This window comes from Pseudopipra pipra, chromosome 16, assembly GCF_036250125.1.
Source record: "Pseudopipra pipra isolate bDixPip1 chromosome 16, bDixPip1.hap1, whole genome shotgun sequence".
NCBI classification, from domain to species: Eukaryota; Metazoa; Chordata; class Aves; order Passeriformes; family Pipridae; genus Pseudopipra; species Pseudopipra pipra.
This window is the reverse complement of record NC_087564.1, coordinates 12,317,144-12,336,873: the sequence shown is the minus strand read 5'-3', so window position 1 is coordinate 12,336,873 and position 19,730 is coordinate 12,317,144. Positions and strand designations below refer to the sequence as shown.

Here is a 19,730-nt window from a genome sequence, read left to right as displayed (position 1 = left end):
TGGAAGCATGAATGCCCTAAGTATCACTTAGATTTCCTTATTCCTTCAAAGATCAGATATCAAGCAGTTACTGCAGGCTAAGGCTGAAGTGGAGCTGGAGCTGCAGAAGTGGCAGAGTAAGATGGAAGAAAAGAGTACAGAAGAACAGACTTTAAGGTATCACACCCTGTGTTAGTAGATCCTTTCAGAACCAAAAAACTGTTGAAGTATAATTCTCTTTTGAAGTGGCTCAAAATCCGTAGGAGTTCATCTGAACTGCAAGAAGCTGGGAATTCTTTTAAGCAGAACTGTTTTGGAAAGCAGTAAGTTACTAGTGGAAGAATTCTGTAGAGTGATTTTAGAGGAAGTGGAAGACTAGGGAGTAGAGTAAAAATAAGAATTAAATTATAATAAAAATTAATAAGATAAATGGAAATAGCTACCATGTTGGGCTCAGAGATGTTTTCTCTAAGGAAAAATTGTGGTATCTTTACCTTAGCCTGTGCTCCTAGACCATTGCCAATGTGTCATTCCAGTTGCTCCATATATTCTGTATAACTGTGAGTAATAATCCTGTGTGAGGGTGTCAAAAAAAGGTGACTTCATAATTGTTTTGTAAGAAAGGAGTTTGACTGACAAATATGAAACTGTAGCAGATTTAGATGTATTATTAATAGTATTAAGAGTACCACTGTAACCTTGGGACTTCTTAATTTTAGAATAAGGCTGTGCTGTCACAACTTGAGAATTGATGTTACATGTCTGTTACTATGAGAATAGATATTGTTATCCTGAGAAGTTTCCAATTTTGGCCTTAAAAAAAAAAAAAAGCCCAAAGCAACCAAGTGTTATGAAATAGGTTCAGTATTTTCAAAGCAGGAACATCAGAAAACTTCTAGCTATAAATATCTTTACTTTTCCAACCATAGTGAGGAAATCCAGAACCTGACACAGAAAGTAGAGAAACTGGAGTCAAAATTGGAGGAAGAGAAAAGACAAATGGCAGAAGATACAGTGGAAAATCTTCATAAGGTACAGACACACAGTGTGTGTGGTTTGGGGGTTTTTTGTGTAGTCATGTTAAGCTCATTTCACTAAATACTACTGGGAAATTATTCCTGGGGATTTTGATTGCACTTAAAAATAAATAGACCCTGAAATACATGTAGTAAAAAATATGAATAAAAATGTCCACTTGCTTAAGAGGGTTCTGGTTTTTGATATACTGTGCAATTCTTTAGAGTCTTTTTTTGTGTTATAGGCTGATGGATGCTAGAGGATGTTTTGAATACCAAATAACTCGAGTCTTTAAAAACAGCCAACAAACAGCTCCTTTTTTCCTCTGCAGACTATATATATTCTTGGCCAGTAACCATCCATTTATTGAAATGTTCCCATTATTTGTAATTATCACTAAGTTCCTACCAATTTCTCATTTTAATAGTAGGTTGTCATTTTTAATATGACATGATCCATTTGCTAAACTTAAGCCTGTAACTCGGCATTTTTAGGTTATAAATAAATCCTTTTCATGAAATCAAGAGGTTTTTTTAGAGTCTATAAAATCTCTTGTTCCTCTATTTAAAATTTTACACCAATAAATTAAATTAGTCTTTTAAACTTGCAGCTAACTTTTGTTTGGCAAGTGAGGTGTGACAATTAGTGTGGGATAATTAGGGATCAAAAGGATCAAATGGTGAGAGGTGGAATATGCAACCACACCTCAGAAGAAATAACTGGAACAAAATCTTGTTTTGTTCTTGGTTTCTTTCTTTGTCCTCTAATTAATTTCTTCAAGATAGAAGAGTAGAGTTATGCCAACTTACACAAAACCCTCTGTTTGCTTAGTGTCAGACAAGGCCAACTAATCAGTAAGTTTAAGCAGATAATTATGGGGCTACAGTTGCCAGGATGAGACATTAGAGAATTCCCTGGTTAATTAATACTTGTCTTTCCTGGAGAACTGCAAAATTAGGTAACCTGACATTTCTTCTCAGTCTGTTCATAACATACAAACCATTTCTGATCAACAAAGCAGTGAGTTAGCTGTGCCTTAGCAACGCATAGAAAAGTAGGAGTATGTGGAGATGAGAACTTTTCCATTCCCATGCTCTGCTAAGGGCTGAAAAGGGGGCAGGACTGTGTTTCACTGTAACAGTCATCTGGATGATGGGTTTGAACATGAGCAGGGTTCAGAACTAAGAGTTTCCTCTTGAACTTCCTCCTGCCCTGCAGGCAGGATGAACTCTGGTGCTGATTTTCCTGAGTCATTAGTAACCTGTCTCCCTCACAGCTTTGTGTCTTGACTGTACTAACTTAAAGATTCTCCTTTGCAGTCTTCACCAGTCTGCACAGTTAAAGGCAAAGAAGATCACAGGGAAGAACAAGCAGCCAAAATCATCCAGAGGCACTGGAAGATGTACAAAACCAAGGTGAGATTGTCCTAACAGGGAACAGCGAGGACATGCCCCTCTGAATTTTACTCTTTACCATCTGTCCACATATCGTAAAAGATGAAAAGGGTTTTTTTCCTTAGGTTTGTTGTTTGAGGTTTTTTGGGGGGTTGGATCAAGTATTTTCTGTGTGTTTTAATTGTTGGGGAATATTTGGAATGTCTTTATTAGATAAAGCTCATATATACTTGTGGCATTAACATGAGCATCTTTCATTTCAGAAAGAAGAAATTGCTCTGGATGAGGTGAGTCTGTTTACACCCAACAAAACAGTACAGCAGATTTAATTTGTATCAAAGAGCAAACAAATAACTTCAAAGATGTTTTACCACAGTGATGTTTGTTCTTCAGGCTGGCTTATAATCTTCCTTCTGACATCCTGGTTGTGTTTCATATATCTTGTCAGTGATTCTCTTTTGGTCTCAGATTTTCCTTGCTTAGTACCTTCTGCAAGATGAATGTACTTCTGAAAATTTTGATACCGACAGACAGGAATTTTTTTCTAAACTAGATAATTCTAATAATGCTTTAATTTTTACTGTGATGAATCTTCAGAAAGATTTGAAGTAGGATTTGAAGTTTTTGCTAAGGAGAAATGTCTTGGAGTATTCTGAAGAAATTGGCAAGTTTGTCAAACAAAGTCACTTTTTGCAAATGTTTTGCAGAAAGGTTTTGATTAAACTGTTTTTTCCAATAGCCCAGTGTGGCATCTTGTGTTTGTTTCTTCTAGAACATTAAAAATCCCACTTTCAGAAATTAGTCTTTACATCTAAATGCTTCTTGTAGACAACAACCCAGTAAACTCTCTGAGTGGAGGGGAAAGACTTACATTCAGTGTTATCACCACAATGATCTGCCAGGCTTGGCTTGGTTTTTTGATTGTGCCAGAGCATCTCAGAGCCCACTGGGTAGCCAGAGTCTAATATGGAAATGGGAGCATGTTGCTGTGTTGGTTGGTGCTGGCACTTGGAACTTACCTGCATTTGATAGGAGCAATCATGAGCACCTCCCAGATGGAATTTAAACCCTGGAGGTGACCCCAAAGGTGTATGTCTGTGGGTTATCTTTCCAAGGAGCTAATATCTTCTTCCTTCTCTCCCTGCTAGGCAGTTGTGGTGCTGCAGGCAGCTCTCAGAGGACATTTAGCTCGACAGAAACTGTTACTGAATAATGGGACCCATGAAGCAAAATCTCTCAACAAGGTAATTGTGGGGCAAATGGGTATCCCAACATCCCATTATGTTTAGTTTGCAGTGTAAAGGACTGCACTTCCAGGCTTGATTCTCTGAATCACCTGGTGATGTTGTTTTAATGTGGTGGTTGGCAACTCCACTGTAATTCTAGGAAGATACTGAGCTTGTTCCCTGGGCTCCCTTTTCCACCTTCTGTAGTTCTCACTTTTTCTCAGAAGCAAAGCTATAAATTCTCAGTGTTGTGAACTGTAATTGGGTCTCTTTTATTCTGGTTCTCCCATCAGCTAATAATGCATTCCTAAATTCAGAGTGCTATTGAAAACTTCACTTGCTCTCAAGTGTTCACTACTGGATCATTGTAGTAATAGATAAACTTTTGTCACTGAAGTTCAGAAATAAGAATCTGGAAAGCATCTTTGATTAGATTGAAAAATAAAGGAGTCCTGATGTGCCATGCTCAACCAAAGACTTAGTGTCATCTGTCATGTTCAGCTTGCTTCAGATTATTTAGTTCTGCATATGAAAAAATTTCCTTACCAATTAAACATTCAGTTTCTGTAAATGATTTGCCAATTTATATAAACATCCTTTGGACCTTTATCAGGCCAAAGTTAATTTGTAATTCTCCATCCAGGTTGTCCACCTGGTTGCACTTTACTTTTATTTTGGCAAACTGGCCCCATGTAGTAGGACTGAATACTTTGCTTGATAGCACAGAAGATAGATCCATTATGAAGGTTGCTTTACCTCCTTCATCTTCAAAAGATTTCCTTCCTGGAAAATAAATGAACTTTCCTTGCAGGTGTCTGCTCTTTCATTAATTGAATGCTGGTTCTTCAAAGCTTGCATGATGATCAGATTTGCATTTCCTGCTGATTTAGTCCTACAGAACCTTAAAGACTGCAGACCAAAAGATGGGAATATTTGTTCTGCTGCCACTTTCACAATCAGGAGTAAGATTGTGAAAGGTTCTGTCAAGCTTCTGTGCAATCTGTAAAAGGTCAGTTTTCTTTAATCTGATTGCTTTGCAGAACTCCTGCGTGTCTTCCATGTCAGACTCCTTGAGCTTGTCCTCTGATTGCGAGGAGAGAGATGAGATTGTGACGTTCATTCAGTCCGTTTTCAGGGCTCACTCAGCACGTACAGTTCTGCTTGAGGAGAGGTAAGTGAGGGGTAGATATTTCTGCAACATGCAGTAGCAAAATTGGTTTTATTAGAAGAGAGGAGTATTTGTTTAACAGAATTTTAGTGTGGGTTCCTTGGCAGAGAAAGAGAACAAGGCCATTGTTACAACAAAGACATGGGAGAGCTTGCTCCTGAGAAAAGTCAAAGGGCATGCAACTAAAAGGAATTTTGTAGCAACAGGAGTCTTTCCATATCCTGCTGCATTTTCTCTTCCATAGCAATGAGTAGAAGTAAAGTAAAATAATTACTCTTTGGAAAAAAACAGGTTGCTGTTGCTATCAAACAGATTGCTAGTACACTTGCTTAATATATGAATCTGAAGCCCTGACATGTACAAGTTAAGGGTTATGTGGAGGAAGAACAGGGGTAAACTAGAATACCATCAAATGACTTAGCTCAGGCAGAGTGCAGTGGTTTGCTTACTAGAGTGTGTCTCTTTGCAGGTCTTCTGTGTCCAGTGCACCAAGTGAGAAAGCAGATTCTGCACTTTACAGTACGGAGAAGAAACTGGTCTCAGCAGCACTCCAGAGACCTCCTTCAGTCCTCATGTCGCCTCTTCCTGGTAATCTCATTTCCCTGTGTTCAAAAGTGTGTGTGTTTTGAGGGGGTGCACACACAGTTTTATGGAGAACATCTGCACGTGCACACACATGTGCAAGTGCACAGTTGTACTCTGTGTGTGGGGCTTAATTTAATGACATGTTGCTTATCCTGGCACGTGCAGTTCCTTACATAAAAAATAAAAGATCTGAGAGTACCACTACCAGCTTCCTCACAGTGCTTTGTGTTTTTGTCACAACTGTGGTTTGGAAAGTCTCTCTGGTGCAAGTGGTAATTATTTGAGGAACATGGTGTTCCCCTGTATTGCCTCTCTAGTTCCTTTTCAGCCCTCCCATCCCTGTAGCTGTAGGATGGTACTTTCCACTACGTTTTTGGGCCCTTAGCCATAGACAAGCTGAGAATGTTTTCACCACCCTGACTTAGTTTCTGCAGAAGACAGACAGACAACTGGTAAAAAGAACCATCCTAGGCAGCCATGTGTGTTCAGTCACGTTTTTTTTCAGCAGTCTTCAGTTGCTGCAGCGAGGGGGAAAAATGAAGTCCTGGATAACCTTGCCAACTAGTACTACTGTAATACAAACTGAGAAAAATCTGTCTTTTTTATGGCTCTTCTGCCATTTGGTTTTCTTCTTGAATTCTTTATAGCTGTTTGTGAGAAGATGGAGTTAAAGCCAAAGAGGCTTTTAGGAGGATGTTAGAAGTCCTGAGTGGGAAAGGCAAAACAATGCTGCAGATAAGGCAGCTTCAGACATGCAGCTTCAAAGGAGTTAAAAACAAATTGAAAAAGGTTGGTTCTATCCAGAGTGGGATATTTTAGGCTTTCATGGACCGGTTGGGGGGAAAAAAAGAGCAACTTTGAGTGTGACCCGAGAAACATTGACTTGTTTTTTGTCGATGAAAAGCTGACAGTCCCTGCAGACTTGCTCAGAAACAGAGAATGCTTTAAGCAGCTGAGGCTGTTTCTCTAAGATAGGAGACGGGGAATAAGCCAGATTTGCAGGGGTTGTGAAAACAGAGGTCACACTTCAGTGAAAGAAAATGGTTTAAGAAACTTTACTATGTTCTATTTTCAGAGGCACATTCCAGTTTGTGAAGGAGTAGGTAGTGCTTGCTTCTGAAGATGTTTGTTTTGAGTGATCTTAATTATGTCTAGTGACAGTATCCAGGAAAAAAAAAAATGCTGCAGCACCCTGTTTTGCCTGAACTCTACTGCAGTAGTCATTATTGGCATGCTCTGTGTAAACCTAGAGTAAATCAGTTGTGAAATTCTACCCAAAGAGGAAGAATCACTTAATTATGCTTAGTGCTTCTAAGACCCAAAGAAGGGTGTAAGATGAAGCTTGTCTGGGAAACGTGGTCATGTGAATCCCAAGAGAGCACAGTCACTGTCTGGCTATGAAGTCTCCAAAGCTAAGTTTTATTGCAGATTATGATGACAAATTGATGAGTGAAGAAGTTTTGGAATTGTTTATACTAAAAGAGATAGAGAGGAAATCACGAACTTTCAGACTTTCTTCCTTGCGGTCCTTTACTGGTGAATATCAAAAAGGAGAGATTGGGAGCAAAGCAAGGTAAATTTGCTGCTGGTTTTAGGAATATGGGAGACCTTTTCAAAGTGTCTGGGATGAGGATAGAATGTATCCAGGTGGCTTATGGAGAGGCATACTGGGTATATGCTTCTGTAGCTGCACAAGTGCCCAAAGACTGCCTGGCACTAAGCTCTCTGAATTATTAGGTCCATAATATGTGGTGTATTGGAGTGTTTAACCAAACTGTCCCAAATGAGAAATTAGGAAGGAGAGCATTCTGATGTAAATGCCACCTTTCTGAAGAAACGTGACCCCTTGGTGATCTGTTTGGTTGTTTGCCATGTCAATTCATGTAGCTTAAACTAAAGTTAAAGTTAACCAAAAGTCCACCTCTGCCATTCTGAGCTCATGACTGGGTTTTGATGGTGAATTGGGATTTCCATGGTCATCCTGCAGCTTGGAAACTACTTGAGACAAGGAGCTTGTTGAGCAGCTGAGTGATTTAAAGCAATCAGATTCTTTTAGCTTTTAATCATGCAGCTGGACAGGCTCTTACTTCATTTGTCCCAAGTCCAAACTTTCATTTTGTGACCTCTAGGTCTTACAATGATCTTAAGCTTCCAGTCAGTGTATATATTGCAATAAGTCATTTCACTTCACTACCCTTCCAGCACTATTTTGAGAGGAATGGGGAAGATAAAAATGTGTTTTAAAAAACCTTTTGTATCTGCTAGAATGAATGTATATAATCTTTGTCTAGCATTGCAGACTTTGGATTCATTGTCTGCATCAGGTTAGATGTCTCTGTATTTTCTACAAAAAAAAAAAATTAATTAAAAAAATCTGGTGTAGCATTCAGTGCTGCTTTGCTTGTCTTCAGAATGTGAACAGTACTTGGAGATTTTATAAAGCCATGTCTGCTGTTTCCCATGAAATGGAACAGATATTAACTATTCAGTCTGCAAAATGTGGTGTTTTGTTTCATTCTGTCAGGGGAGTGTCAGGAAGGAAGAATATGTTCTGTACATCCACAGCAATCTCGATTAAGGGCAGAATTTCTCTCTACTTATTACTGGCCACTCTGGCTACGACTGTTAACTTCATTTGAGGCTTTCTTGAAATCATAATGAATTTACATACAACCCTTAACTCTAATTAGTGCTTAACCTTCACAAGCACAAAGATAAAGTTGTCTCTGAAGTGTATTAAATTGAAGATGAGGACAAGAATCTCAGACATCAAGAGCAGGATATAATCAAGAATGGTTTGGATAATATTAAGCTATTTCATGTATAATATGTTTATTGTTGGAGTTGCTGCTTCTAGTTACCATGCCTGCTTCTGGAAGTTCCCTTTGTTCCTCTGTATCACCAGAGCTACTGTCTCATAAACCTTCCTGAAAAATTCTGACATTATTTGTTGACTGATGCAAAGAAGAATTTCACTTAACTAGAAAGTCATGTGTTTCTTTGCTTCTGTAGGCTGAGGTCAATGTAATGGCCTGCCTTCATTCCTCCTTGCCATTCACAGGCTCTCTGTCTGTCACTCTTTTTCTATTTCTGGGCCAGTTGTGTTCCCCTTTCTTTATTTCATATTCCAGTTTTTATGCTTGTTCTTCCATACCAGGAGATTTTTTCCGGTGTCAGGAACCTCTTATTTCACTACAAGACCTGTGGCTTGTCTGTTCTCCTCAGGTAATATTCTGTGTGTGCCCTCCATTTCAGGTCAGAATCTCAGTGTATGGCCTCTTGCCTGCTTCCCCTTCTACCACAGGTTATCTTGATTAGTTTTCTTCTCTGGGAGAGTCTATTCAGATAATTTATATTTGAAACTGAAAAGTAAGTGGAGCTGAGGGGAGAATATTGTGCTAGGAGGTATTAATAGCTGAGGGGAGGATATTGTGCTGGAAGGTATTAATAGCAGTCATCATTTAGTTCATAGATCTCTTGTAGAGGGCAAGCTGCTGGTTCTGCTCTTCAGGTGTTAGGGACTTTGTATGGGTTCATTTTATCCCTCTGGTTTTCCAGTGTTTACTGGAATCATTAGGGATCTATCTGTTCATGCCCTGAATATTTTTTCACACGTTGGAATGGATGAGACACATAGAAACACACATCCAGAAAAATGGCAAAGAAGGAAAATTAAAAAAAAATAAAGAAAAACAAACCCCATGATGTGGCCACTGTTTCATTGTCATTACAGTAGTGCAGCTGGTGAATAATATTTTTGGTATTTTACAGGTGTAAGGATGAAAGACAGTGGCTGAGAGCTTCTATCTCTCTTTGTATCCATTTCCCTTTGCTCCATCTGTATTCTCATTGTTACCTTTCTGCATGTTTAAGCTTGGGTCAGTTTTTCCTTTTCTGGGCGTGTAATAAATATTTGGTTTTATGACCTGCGATGGCTTCAGTATCAAATTGCTTTACTTGGTGGTGTGTAACCACCTGCAGAGATTTAAAGGCAGTAAGACAAATGAGGTGTGGTCGGTCTGTCAGCTCAACACTGGCCATGCACGGCTGGTTCACTAAGGAGAGCAGGAGCAGCTTTGCACAAACAGATAGATCAGGCTTATCCATACCTGTGGGTAGGTCTGGAAACTCAGTGACTCGGAGAATATCACACTTCTCACAAGGGCTTGTTTTTGTCGATGTTGTTTATTGATGACCTTGTTTCCTCTGGGATCATTTCAGCCAGGTCTTCTGAGGGGCCGTCCCATCCTGCTCCCGCCCTGCCCGGGGATGAAGCTCACTCAGACGACTCGGATGATGTTGTTATTGTGTCTCCTTTGTTGCAGATGAAGAAAAGCTACAGCCACTTTTAAGTTTTGGTGACAGGCTCTGGTGATCTTGAATTATTGAATTCACGAACAAAACTATTTGTACCAAGATCAGGCGTGTCAAAGATGAAGAGAGGAGGAATAGCAGCCCCTTTTTAATGGCAGTTGACATTATTTCAGCCATTCTTTCATATGTCATCTCTGCAGACTTTATGGCTAAAAGCCACTGACTGACTGTTAACCTTACCCTGGCACACAGAGAGTTTGGATTTAAAAACTCAACCAAAACACTTTAATGTTTTGTTTCACAATGAGGATTGTAAATTCAGTTGACAAATTCAAGTGAAAGCAATAAAGCCTTAAGATATTTCATGTCAAACAAAGTTTTGTTTCAGATCAACTAAAAATATAATTTGTGTAATCAGAAAGTGGTTGATGACGTGACTCCAATTTTCAGCCTGTGTATGTGGAAGGATACAGCTGGTATTTGTTACCTGGGCCTCCCTATTTAAAAATTTTACTTGTCATATTTTGTATCTTTTTTTGTTTATTTTTATACTGAACATTTACAGACCTTGTAAGCCATTCCTCTGTCATAGGGCCATTCTAGGCCTACTGTATCAGCTGGCTTTCCTTATTTATTGCTTTTTCCACGTGTGCTTGTGATGATGTGTATAGAATGTTTTGTATTTGAAATGTCTGATCACATAATCAGATTTTTGGATTTGTCAGGGCAGGTGTGTAGTGGCAGGAGTGTTCTGTGAAGGAGACCCTTGTGACTGCTTTCTGCTTACAGATCACAAATTTGAGTTCATTATACAGACTCATCTCTGAGATGTGAAAACATCTGACATAGGAGGTAGGACTGTCTGAAATGTTCACCTGACTGCAGTGCTGATGCACTGAGGGGAGGAGCACTAAGGTTTTAAGTCTGATGTTGCTTTGCTGTGGTTGATACCTCTTCCCAGTACTACCTTTGCCTGTGCACACCTGCACAGTGGGTCCAGTCAGAATCTGGGAGAGGGATCACATATCCACCCATATCTGCCTCTGCCAGGCTGGTGCTGGAGAACATGGGCACTGCCTACTTAATTCTGTGCATTGTGGATTAGGATGAGTATAATAAACAAAACCTAATCCATGCAGTTTGGTTTGGGAACAGAAGTGGTAGGTTGGATTAAGAAATTAAGACTGCATCCAGAAACAGCACTGACAATAACATTGTCCATGGAAAGACCAAAGACCTGGCTGTGGAGAATATAATCAGAGGGGTCTTTCCAGATCTTCTGTGCAGACTGTACTTTTTGACTGGAGAATTCCTACTGTCACACCAACACCCTTCAAAAGCATTAAAATGCTTGTGTGGGTTTTTTTAATCATGATATTTATTGAAAGGAGAATTTAATTTTACATGCACACAGTGAAGGTTTGCTGGAAACCCTAATGGTTTCTTTGTCACCAAAGAGTAATAAAGTCTCCTGTAAACAGAAAGCACACTCTTAAATATAAGATTTTTATCACCTTCTCTTTTTTAAATTAAAAATCAGTCACCACTGTTTTGCAGAATACCAATAAGTCAGGACTGTCTCAGTTCTGTGATTTCAGTGAAGCACTATCTGAGGCTTATCAGAGTTTGTGCCAGTACTTGCAGCCAAAGAGGAAACTGGATGGCTGCAGCACAATGCAGCTGATTTCATTTAATCCCATCGGTGGAAATGCTGCCTGTACTATTTCCAAAGGCAGTTCTGGGAGCTCTCCATACCCAAAGCAGCCTGAAGAATGTCATTTGCACTCCCAATGGGTAAATTTTTCCTGGCTGTACTTTGGTCACATGACTGTCATCTGCAGAAAGGATAAAAAAATATATATAAAATAAAAAAGGGATAGAATCCTCTTGGTAGAAGCTGAGACCTGCTTCCCTCTGTTTCTGGAAGTCATGTTAAGAAGAAGGGTCATTTTGCTAAATGGAAGCAGAGCTGTACTGAGTTGCCTGTGTATAATATTTCAAGTCTGTAACTGGGGCTCTGTCATGGATCTCTCCAGAGAGTAACTAGAGCTGAGGACTGACACATTAAGGGAAGGGTATGTAGTGTGCCAGGACCCAGACTGATATCAAATACCTACCTAGCTGTTATCCTATAAGGAAATACTGAGACAGCAAATATAATAAAGATGGCATTCTTTTACTTTACTGTGCTGTAATGACCAATATGAAAGCATTAGGAAGTTGATACAGAGCAGGAAGATTTGTTTTACCTGAGCCTGTGACCAGCAGTAGAGCTGTCAACAGACAACTTCTGGCATAAAGGGGAGCTGGTATCTTGGGATGACCCAAAGGCACAGAATCAGGGTGAAAAGGATGAAACATTTTCTGGAAGGAGTGAAAATATGTCTAGAGCTTTCTAAATTTGAGACTGCTATTTCCTAGGTATCAAAAATCTGATACTTTACTTGAGATGGGTTTCAAACTAATATTTTGGTTTGGAGGAGAACTTGCTCACTGCACAATGAGTTTGGTGTGGAACAGTAGGAAAAGAAGCCTCCACAGTATCAGTAGCCTTTAACATGGTTGTGTTGTACACTGGAATGGAGTGTGTTGAAGGGAACAGTGGTGGACACAAGGTTTTGTTCTGTGGTTATCTGAATGCCAACACCTGTGGGAAGAAGTGTGGAACAACAATGGAAGAAAAAATTATTTGAATAAATGGCATTTTTCCTCAACAGGGAGCTGAGGACAGTGAAAATCAGTGTGGCTCAAACCTGTCAAAATAAACCCAATACAAACATGCTGTTTCTGAAAAGTAAGTTCTCTGTAGAAAGCCCTGGAAACCTTGTGGGGACATCAAGGTCTTGAATTAAAATTAAATTCCACTGTAACCTATGTAATCTAAAAGCACACTTTCCATTCTGTTGATATGGAATAATGTTTCCAACTTAAAACCTTTTGCAGTGTTTAGTTAGAGATTGTGTGTGAGTACAGAGATTGGACTTTAATGGGACATTATCTCTCTTGATCTCTTTTTGCCCTTAAGTGCCTTTGCCTGTAAATCTTTACTGAGGCATCAAGACATGAAAACTATGATTTTTTGCAAAGCTATAAAAATAATCCCTGCACAGGCAACTTTTAATGTAGTCAAAATGGAAAAGGAGTAATCTTGGCATATGAGAGCACCATTAATTTTTATGATCTTTTTAATATTCAGAACTGTGCAAGTATTTTATGTAACTTATTTTGGGATCCTTGAAAAGCTAACACAATTGCAATGTGTTTACTCCTGATTGTTGAATTTTGAAATAAAGTTTGTATATGAACAGGTGATGTGTTTGTGCTGCCGTTGCTGTGTTTGCATTGCCCCTCTGGCCTCTGCCGGGTGTTCCTGCTTTCACTTTGCACCTGGGTTGACCTTTTATCCCTGGCTGTTTTCCTGAGCTTATAGTAACAAGGTAACTCAGAAACATGCAGGGTGTGAAATTTCTGCTTTAGTACAGGTTTAAGGTTGTCCCCTCAGGAGTGAACAGGGTTCCTGACCAAAGCCTGGTGGAACTGAAAGAGCTGATGGACTTTTGCTTTCAGTCTTGCCTTCTGATGTATTATAGGGATAATCAGTGTTGGAACTCACCAGGGGCACAGAGGTTCAGTTGTGCTGTAGAGAGGCACAGGACTGGGACAAACTGGTCTGCCAGCAGCTGTGGGAGAGCAGCAGTCTACAGGTTTCAACTCTCCAGTTTGCTCACAGTGTATCCCCTCACCTCAGTTACTGTTGCTGTTTATGAAGCTCTGGAAGGAACTAGGACACATGCATTCCTTTCCAGGTCCACTGAGAAAGCCTTTAGGGACTCCCAGGAAAAACAAGCCTTATGCTGCTCTGTGGACATAGAAGATCCCTTTAACTGCTGCCAAGACATGGGAATCCTGCAGTCACCTTCCTGTCAAGCGGAGTCCTTGTTGCAGGACTAAAACAGCTATAAGAGTACAAGATGAAATAGTCTGTGTTTGATGAATATGTTAACTAATTTTACTTTTTTATTCTTCCTTTTCTACTGACATATTCTCTGGATTTCTTAGGACCAATTTTGGTTTTAAATCCTAAACACTGGAGGTAATCCATGAGGCATGAATGGAAAAGTTTTGATACTATTTCCTGGAGCAGACTAGCCTTGAATTCAGTTGAAAGCAATTAAATGTTTGTAGTTGTATTAAATCATAATTTGTCTTCATCTGAAGTCAGAATGCCCTTGACTCTTGCAAGCTCTGCAGCATCTGTTTATGGAAGGTTTGTCAGCTGATGAATTGCTTTCCCATATGAACTTTTAAAGAGGGGAAAAAAGGTTTCATTTGATGGGCATCACTGAGACCTGCAAAGAGCAACATTTCCATGTTAAACTCCGGGTTATTGGTGGGAGGGTTTTCAGGTGTGGTTGGTGGTCAGGTGCTGCATCAGTTCCTCTGATGTTTCCTTCTAGTGTTTGCTGAAGTGTTTCTCTGCTGGTAGAGACAGCACTGACATCACCTTCCAGATGTTTGCCCTGTTTACAGGTGTGTGTAAGGCACGTGGCTCTTGGTTATATATGGCTTTTAGCACTTGTTCTGTCCTTGCTGTGCACAAAGGAATAGCCTTGAATGGTGAGTGTTGCTATGTTCTTACTAATTACACTCTGTTGTAGTCCACTGGTTAAGTTGCTCCCCTTGCCCCTCTCACAGCCTGTCTTTCCCAATTTCCCAGTCGCCTTTTTCAAATCAAAGTGTGTGGATTCCCACTGGTCTCCAGGACAGCGTTTGTGTTGTTCCCCTCACTAGAGTTGTGTATAAACAACCTTCCTCTGCCAAGGTGTTGCTCAGACTGTAACGGCTCCCCTTCTATTTGGGAGGATTTTGCCAACACGCCTCACAGACACGTTGTGCCAGGTACCACATAAGCCCCTTTAGGGCTTCTATTGTTGGTAGTGTGAACAGATGTGTCATAAAATCTTGATGCTCAAAATGGTCTGGGAAGAACCAGGAGGGACATCATGTCCATTGTCAAGGGCTGTCTTACTCCCCTCTCTATCAGCCAGATAATCCCACACCTGGATCTCACTCCTCTCCCTTCCTCAGCCCGTCATCTCTGCTTCACTAATGTAACAGAGCTTGAAGGTTTTTTCTGCAATATGACTTCAGGGATGAGATACTGTAAAATCTGTCACTTGGTTACAGTGCTGGTTTTAAAAAGGCTGTGTTTGAATGGCCTCTAGGTATATGCGTGGAAAATTAGAATAGCTCTTAATAAATGGGATTGTCCATGAATGCCTGTAGTACAACACTGTGCACAAACATTGCTTAGCATTGCCATTATCTAGCAATAATCCTTATTTGGGTCTTACACAAATTGTGGCAGAACCTTCTATTTCTCTAACCTGGAAATTTTTCCTGAGCAGGCTCTCTATAATTTACTCACAGAACTGGCAGTTTTCTTCCCTCTCTCGGCAGATATTTAATAGCCACATATTGCATTTCCATGCTAGTAAACCTTCATTATTATACAAAATGTACCAGAATGTTATGAAGAAATACCTTAAATAATTAAACAGAAACTATGAGTGACAAAACAAACCAACAAAGTCGAATTTGAGCTGTATGACTTTTTCCTTTTTGTATTCACTTATTTGCTAATTTGCTGAACTTACTGGACTGCAAATAGGTCTTGCTGTGATTAGAGAGAGTTTGCCAAGTTCCTTTGTAATTGTTTCTTTGCAATTAACTAAATAATAGAATGTTCTGTGTGGCTCTCTGGGGAAAGGAGCGGGCAGGTGCTTTTGCAATAGGATTTCCACATCTTCCACCCATTTCCCTGGAACTCACAGAGTTTAAAAAGACTGGTAGAACATGAGAGAGAGAGAATATTGCCTCAGGACTGGAAATGATAGAATTAACCTTTTCTTGTGCCGTTTTTGAGTTTGCTTACAGTGTTTTATGCTGGCCCTGGTAGTGGCTATTCTTTGTGTAAACCTAAAAGTCCCTGGGAGGATGTCAGAGGAAAGTAATGAAGACCCGAATGTTCCTGCCTGCAGATGCCTTCACTCAGGGGAAATCCTTCAAGCTGGGAGGAGAAGTCAGCTGGGAAGATCCCTGGCAACGTGGCTTTGCTGGAAAGAGGGGAGGCTGGGGACTGAGCTGCTGTGGAGGGGGCAGCAATAACTGGGGTAGGCTGGAGAGCAGCCCTGGCTTTGTTATTTCCTTTGATTTGAACAGAAAATTACAGAGGAAGCCCTGGGAGGAGAGGAAGGGTAATTTTAATGGAGGCACAGTCCAGCTCAGCGGGAAGGAGGCACAGCTTGATGTAAGGGCAGAGTTTGTGGAGTGGCAGAGTCAGAGGTGTTGCCTAAGAGTGGCAGCTGAGTGCAGAGACGTGATCGTCTCACTGACCTCCCTCTGACTGTCCATAATTTAGTCCCTGTCTCAAGAGGGTAACTCATCCATCTGCTGGGACTCGGAGTTCAAATTTGCCTTTTTTGGTTTTTTTGGATCTGTATTTTGGCTAAAACCTTTTGTAGCACGTATTAGGTCTGACAGTTGGGAGGACTCCTCACTCCACAGTATATTAAAAGCTGAATTATTTAATTTCAGAGTGAATAACAAAAGCTGAGGATATGGGATTGCTGTTTCAAAAAGTGCTCTCATTGCCAGCATCACATCAGCAGTAGGGATGTCTGCAGTAGAAAGAAGCTTGTGAAGAGTGAAAAATGCTACATTTCTAGGAGTGCTTCTGCAGACTGCTTGATGGCCTCACGAGGATGGAGAACAGCGCTGGCTGCCTTATTTTGGAGGTTTCAACCAGGCTGGTTTATCTTCGTTTTCTTTTATTTGGAGTATTTCACGTTTGCCCATTTTGTCCAGTGATTCTTTAGCAAAGCCACTGTCAGAGCAATTTAGTGAATGCTAATACAGCTCTTTGGGTTACTTTTCAGCAGGATTACCAGTGAACAAGCTGACATTTGCAGTCTGCTTTGGTTGACTGTAGAACAGCTTTCCATGCAAGGGTGATTTACTGTTAGATTTTGTTCCTGGGATGTCACAGCAGTGTCATGTTTTGTTCATTTTGCTTTGGCGAAACAGAGTGAACCTATTTGTGTGGGAAGGGAAAAAGGCTGCTATAATCTAAACATGAGAGCCCTGATAACTCTCTTGTTGTCATGTAATTAAGAATCACCTGAATTGAATCAAATGCTAGACATCCCAGGATTGCAAACATTGCTTCTGGAGGTGGTACAACAGGCTGAAGTGCCTTGCAATGGAAAGTATGGTTGGTGCTGGATCTTGTGGTTTGTCTCTCATTCCTATTTTGCTGAATCCATTTTACTCTTCTTTTCCCCATATCATTATAAATAATTGTGGTGGAGAAATGAAAACTGTTGATGCCTCTGTTTCTCCATAATCCCAAATGCTCATTCTACTATAATTTAATCCAGTTGTCTCCGCAGCAGAAGGCCGAGGGAGAGGCATGAACACCAGCACTGCTGAGCTGCTCCCTTTCCCACTTACCCCTGTCCCCATTATGGTGCCTCAAACTGGGGCTGACACGCTGGTGTCACACCCCCATGTAACAGCATCCAGCTTTTTCTCTCGTCTGTTCCAAAACATTTTGTTGGGTTTGATTTACATCAACTCCATCGAACAGGATCTCGGTGTGGAGTGTTTGCTGCATCTGCTTCTATTCCTTGTCCATCATTTGCTGACGAAGGTACTTGGCCTTGCAGCCCAGTGGGGGTTTTGTGTCATTCCAGAGGCAGCAGTAACATCTGCAGGACAGATCCCAGCCCTGGGTGTTTTATCGCCGAATTGCATAAACTCTGTGCCATAAGTGGCTTACGCAGAGATCTCTCACTCCCAGCGAGGTCTCTCCGCTCCTTGTCTTTGGGATTTTAGAACTGGAGGTGAAATACATTGGACCACTGGCCTTTAAAATAATTCCTTCTTCATCCTCGCTGGCGCTGTGAGAAAAAAAAAATTAAAATAACAGGGAAGAAAACTAAATTAGCTGACGTTGAGCTGTCCTTTTGCAGAAAATAAACCCTTTTCTTGGAGAAAGCTGGAGGGGAGTTGAGGTCTTGTATCTTGTACCCTTGTATATCTTGTACTTGGGCTCACCCTGCGTGGTGTGAACCCTCTGACGTGTGCCTTAATGCTATTTGGGAGTGATAAGATTTCCTTTTAGCTATGCTGATAATACTCATACGAAAATCCCATCCCAGTCAAAAGCTATTAAAGTTGATGTTATATTTCAGAACATCAGCAGAAATATGTTTATTTGGTCTCCTAAGGTGTTAAATAGCCTATTTTAGCGTTTTTTGCTCTCCTTATTTATGAAACGCATCAGTCGGGACAACATGAAGTATGAAATCCTGGCTGCGCTTGGGAAAAGTAATAAAATCATACTGGCAAAGGAGGTGTCTCCATGATATGTACTGACCTGCTGCCATTTAGGAGAAAACAATTAGTTGGTATTACCCTTTTTCCTTTTTTCTTTTTTTTTTTTTTTTGGATACACAGCACTCCTATATTTTCATGGGCCATAACGGTTTCTAATTCTAAACAGATGAGGGTTTCTCAGGCCTGTGAGACCTATGAGACATTTGCCTGAAGTCTGTTGGAGGACTGGATAGTCCTTTTTCCTTTTCCAGCTCCAAATTATGTTGAGTGATATTTAAACACAGTGCTCTGAGCAGTCAGCAGTGGGTGAGGTGTGCTGCTGCAGGGCTGGGAGGGGGAGACTGGGGTGGAGAGAACAAAGGCCCAGAAGATGGTCTGAATAGACTGGCCAAGTTTAGGAACTCCTGCATTAATGCTGGACTACACTACATACAACAAGAATGAAATTGTTTGGTCTATTCCTTTAAAAGAAAACAGCAAATATTTGTGTACATTTCAGTTGTAACAGGAACAGCACGATCTTTGTAATGAAGTGAATAAATTTGGGATTGCTGCTGCTCAGCATTATCTTTTCTATTCCACTATGCTATCCTAGTGTTGTACGGAGTATTTATATACTCACTTGGTTCTGAGAAGTCCCAGAGAGGATATGCTCATATTTTTTACCTTTAAGACTAAAAATAGTTTGGTTATGTTCTGTTTAGAAAGAAATGAAAAGCCTTTTCCACTGGGTTGGAGTATAATCCCTGGGAAAGTGGTGTCTGAGTGGCTCTGTGGGGAGCCCAGCACACGCTGTTATGTTGTGCACAGCTCCCAGGTGTTGTGCAGTTGGATGCTGTCATTGCTGAAACATTCAGGTGTTTGATTCAAGGCTCTGATTTATGATGTCATCAACACAAGCTGACAGCCCCAGGTCTGTTGGAGTTGATGAAGCAATGCACTGGCTGTGGGTCAGGGTTTGGGTGAGGCCAAACCTTTGCCCGCAAAGGGAAGGGTGGAAGGTGAACCAGAGTCAGTGCCAGGTACCATGTTCATAGGATCATAGAAGCATTAAGTTGGAAAAGACCTCTAAGATCACCAAGTCCAGCTGTCAACCCAGCACCACCACCATGTTCACCACGAAACCACATCTTCAGGTGCGATATCCACACATTTTTTTAGACACTCAGATTCTGAAACTCAGTTCAAATTATTATTTTGATATTTTTCCAAACAGCTCTTGAACTCTGTCAGGCTCAGTGCTGTGACCATTGCTCAAGTTCCTCTTGACGTATAATTAATCCATCTCAACCCCCCCTCCAAAAATCCAGAGGCAGCAAATTTCCTGTTCCTGGGCTCACAGTTCCTAGAGACAGAGCGTTACCCAGCACTCCCGGACTGGGTGCACACATGGCAACATGCATTGCAGCAGAGGGAGCACAGATGAACACCTAGGAGATGCTCATCTCTCTCACTGTGTGTCAGCATGAGGGGGAAAAATAACAAAATAATCACTTGAACAGAGTATTTCTGGAGGTATTTCAGAAGAGATTATTATTTATGGAGGAGTTTAAGAAGAGACTGGATGTGGCACTTGCTGCCATGGTCTGGCAGACAAGGTGGTGTTGGGTCACAGGTTGGATGATCTCAGAGGTCTTTTGCAACCTG

The 19,730-nt window shown here is 40.7% G+C and overlaps 1 protein-coding gene across 5 annotated transcripts in view; it reads left to right on the top strand.

Moving 5' to 3' along the window:
* Positions 1 to 18,096, top strand: part of IQCE (IQ motif containing E) — a 29,803-nt gene extending 11,707 nt beyond the window's left edge. For 2 of the 5 annotated variants that reach the window (XM_064673175.1, XM_064673178.1), the window contains exons 15-22: positions 52 to 156; positions 909 to 1,011; positions 2,316 to 2,411; positions 2,654 to 2,677; positions 3,539 to 3,634; positions 4,657 to 4,787; positions 5,254 to 5,372; positions 9,591 to 12,993. In XM_064673175.1, coding sequence (XP_064529245.1) covers positions 52 to 156; positions 909 to 1,011; positions 2,316 to 2,411; positions 2,654 to 2,677; positions 3,539 to 3,634; positions 4,657 to 4,787; positions 5,254 to 5,372; positions 9,591 to 9,721 — 805 coding nt within the window. In that variant the 3' untranslated portion in view covers positions 9,722 to 12,993. The other 3 variants (XM_064673176.1, XM_064673177.1, XM_064673179.1) reach the window with 3 other exon arrangements.
* The last annotated feature ends 1,634 nt before the right edge of the window (positions 18,097 to 19,730 follow it).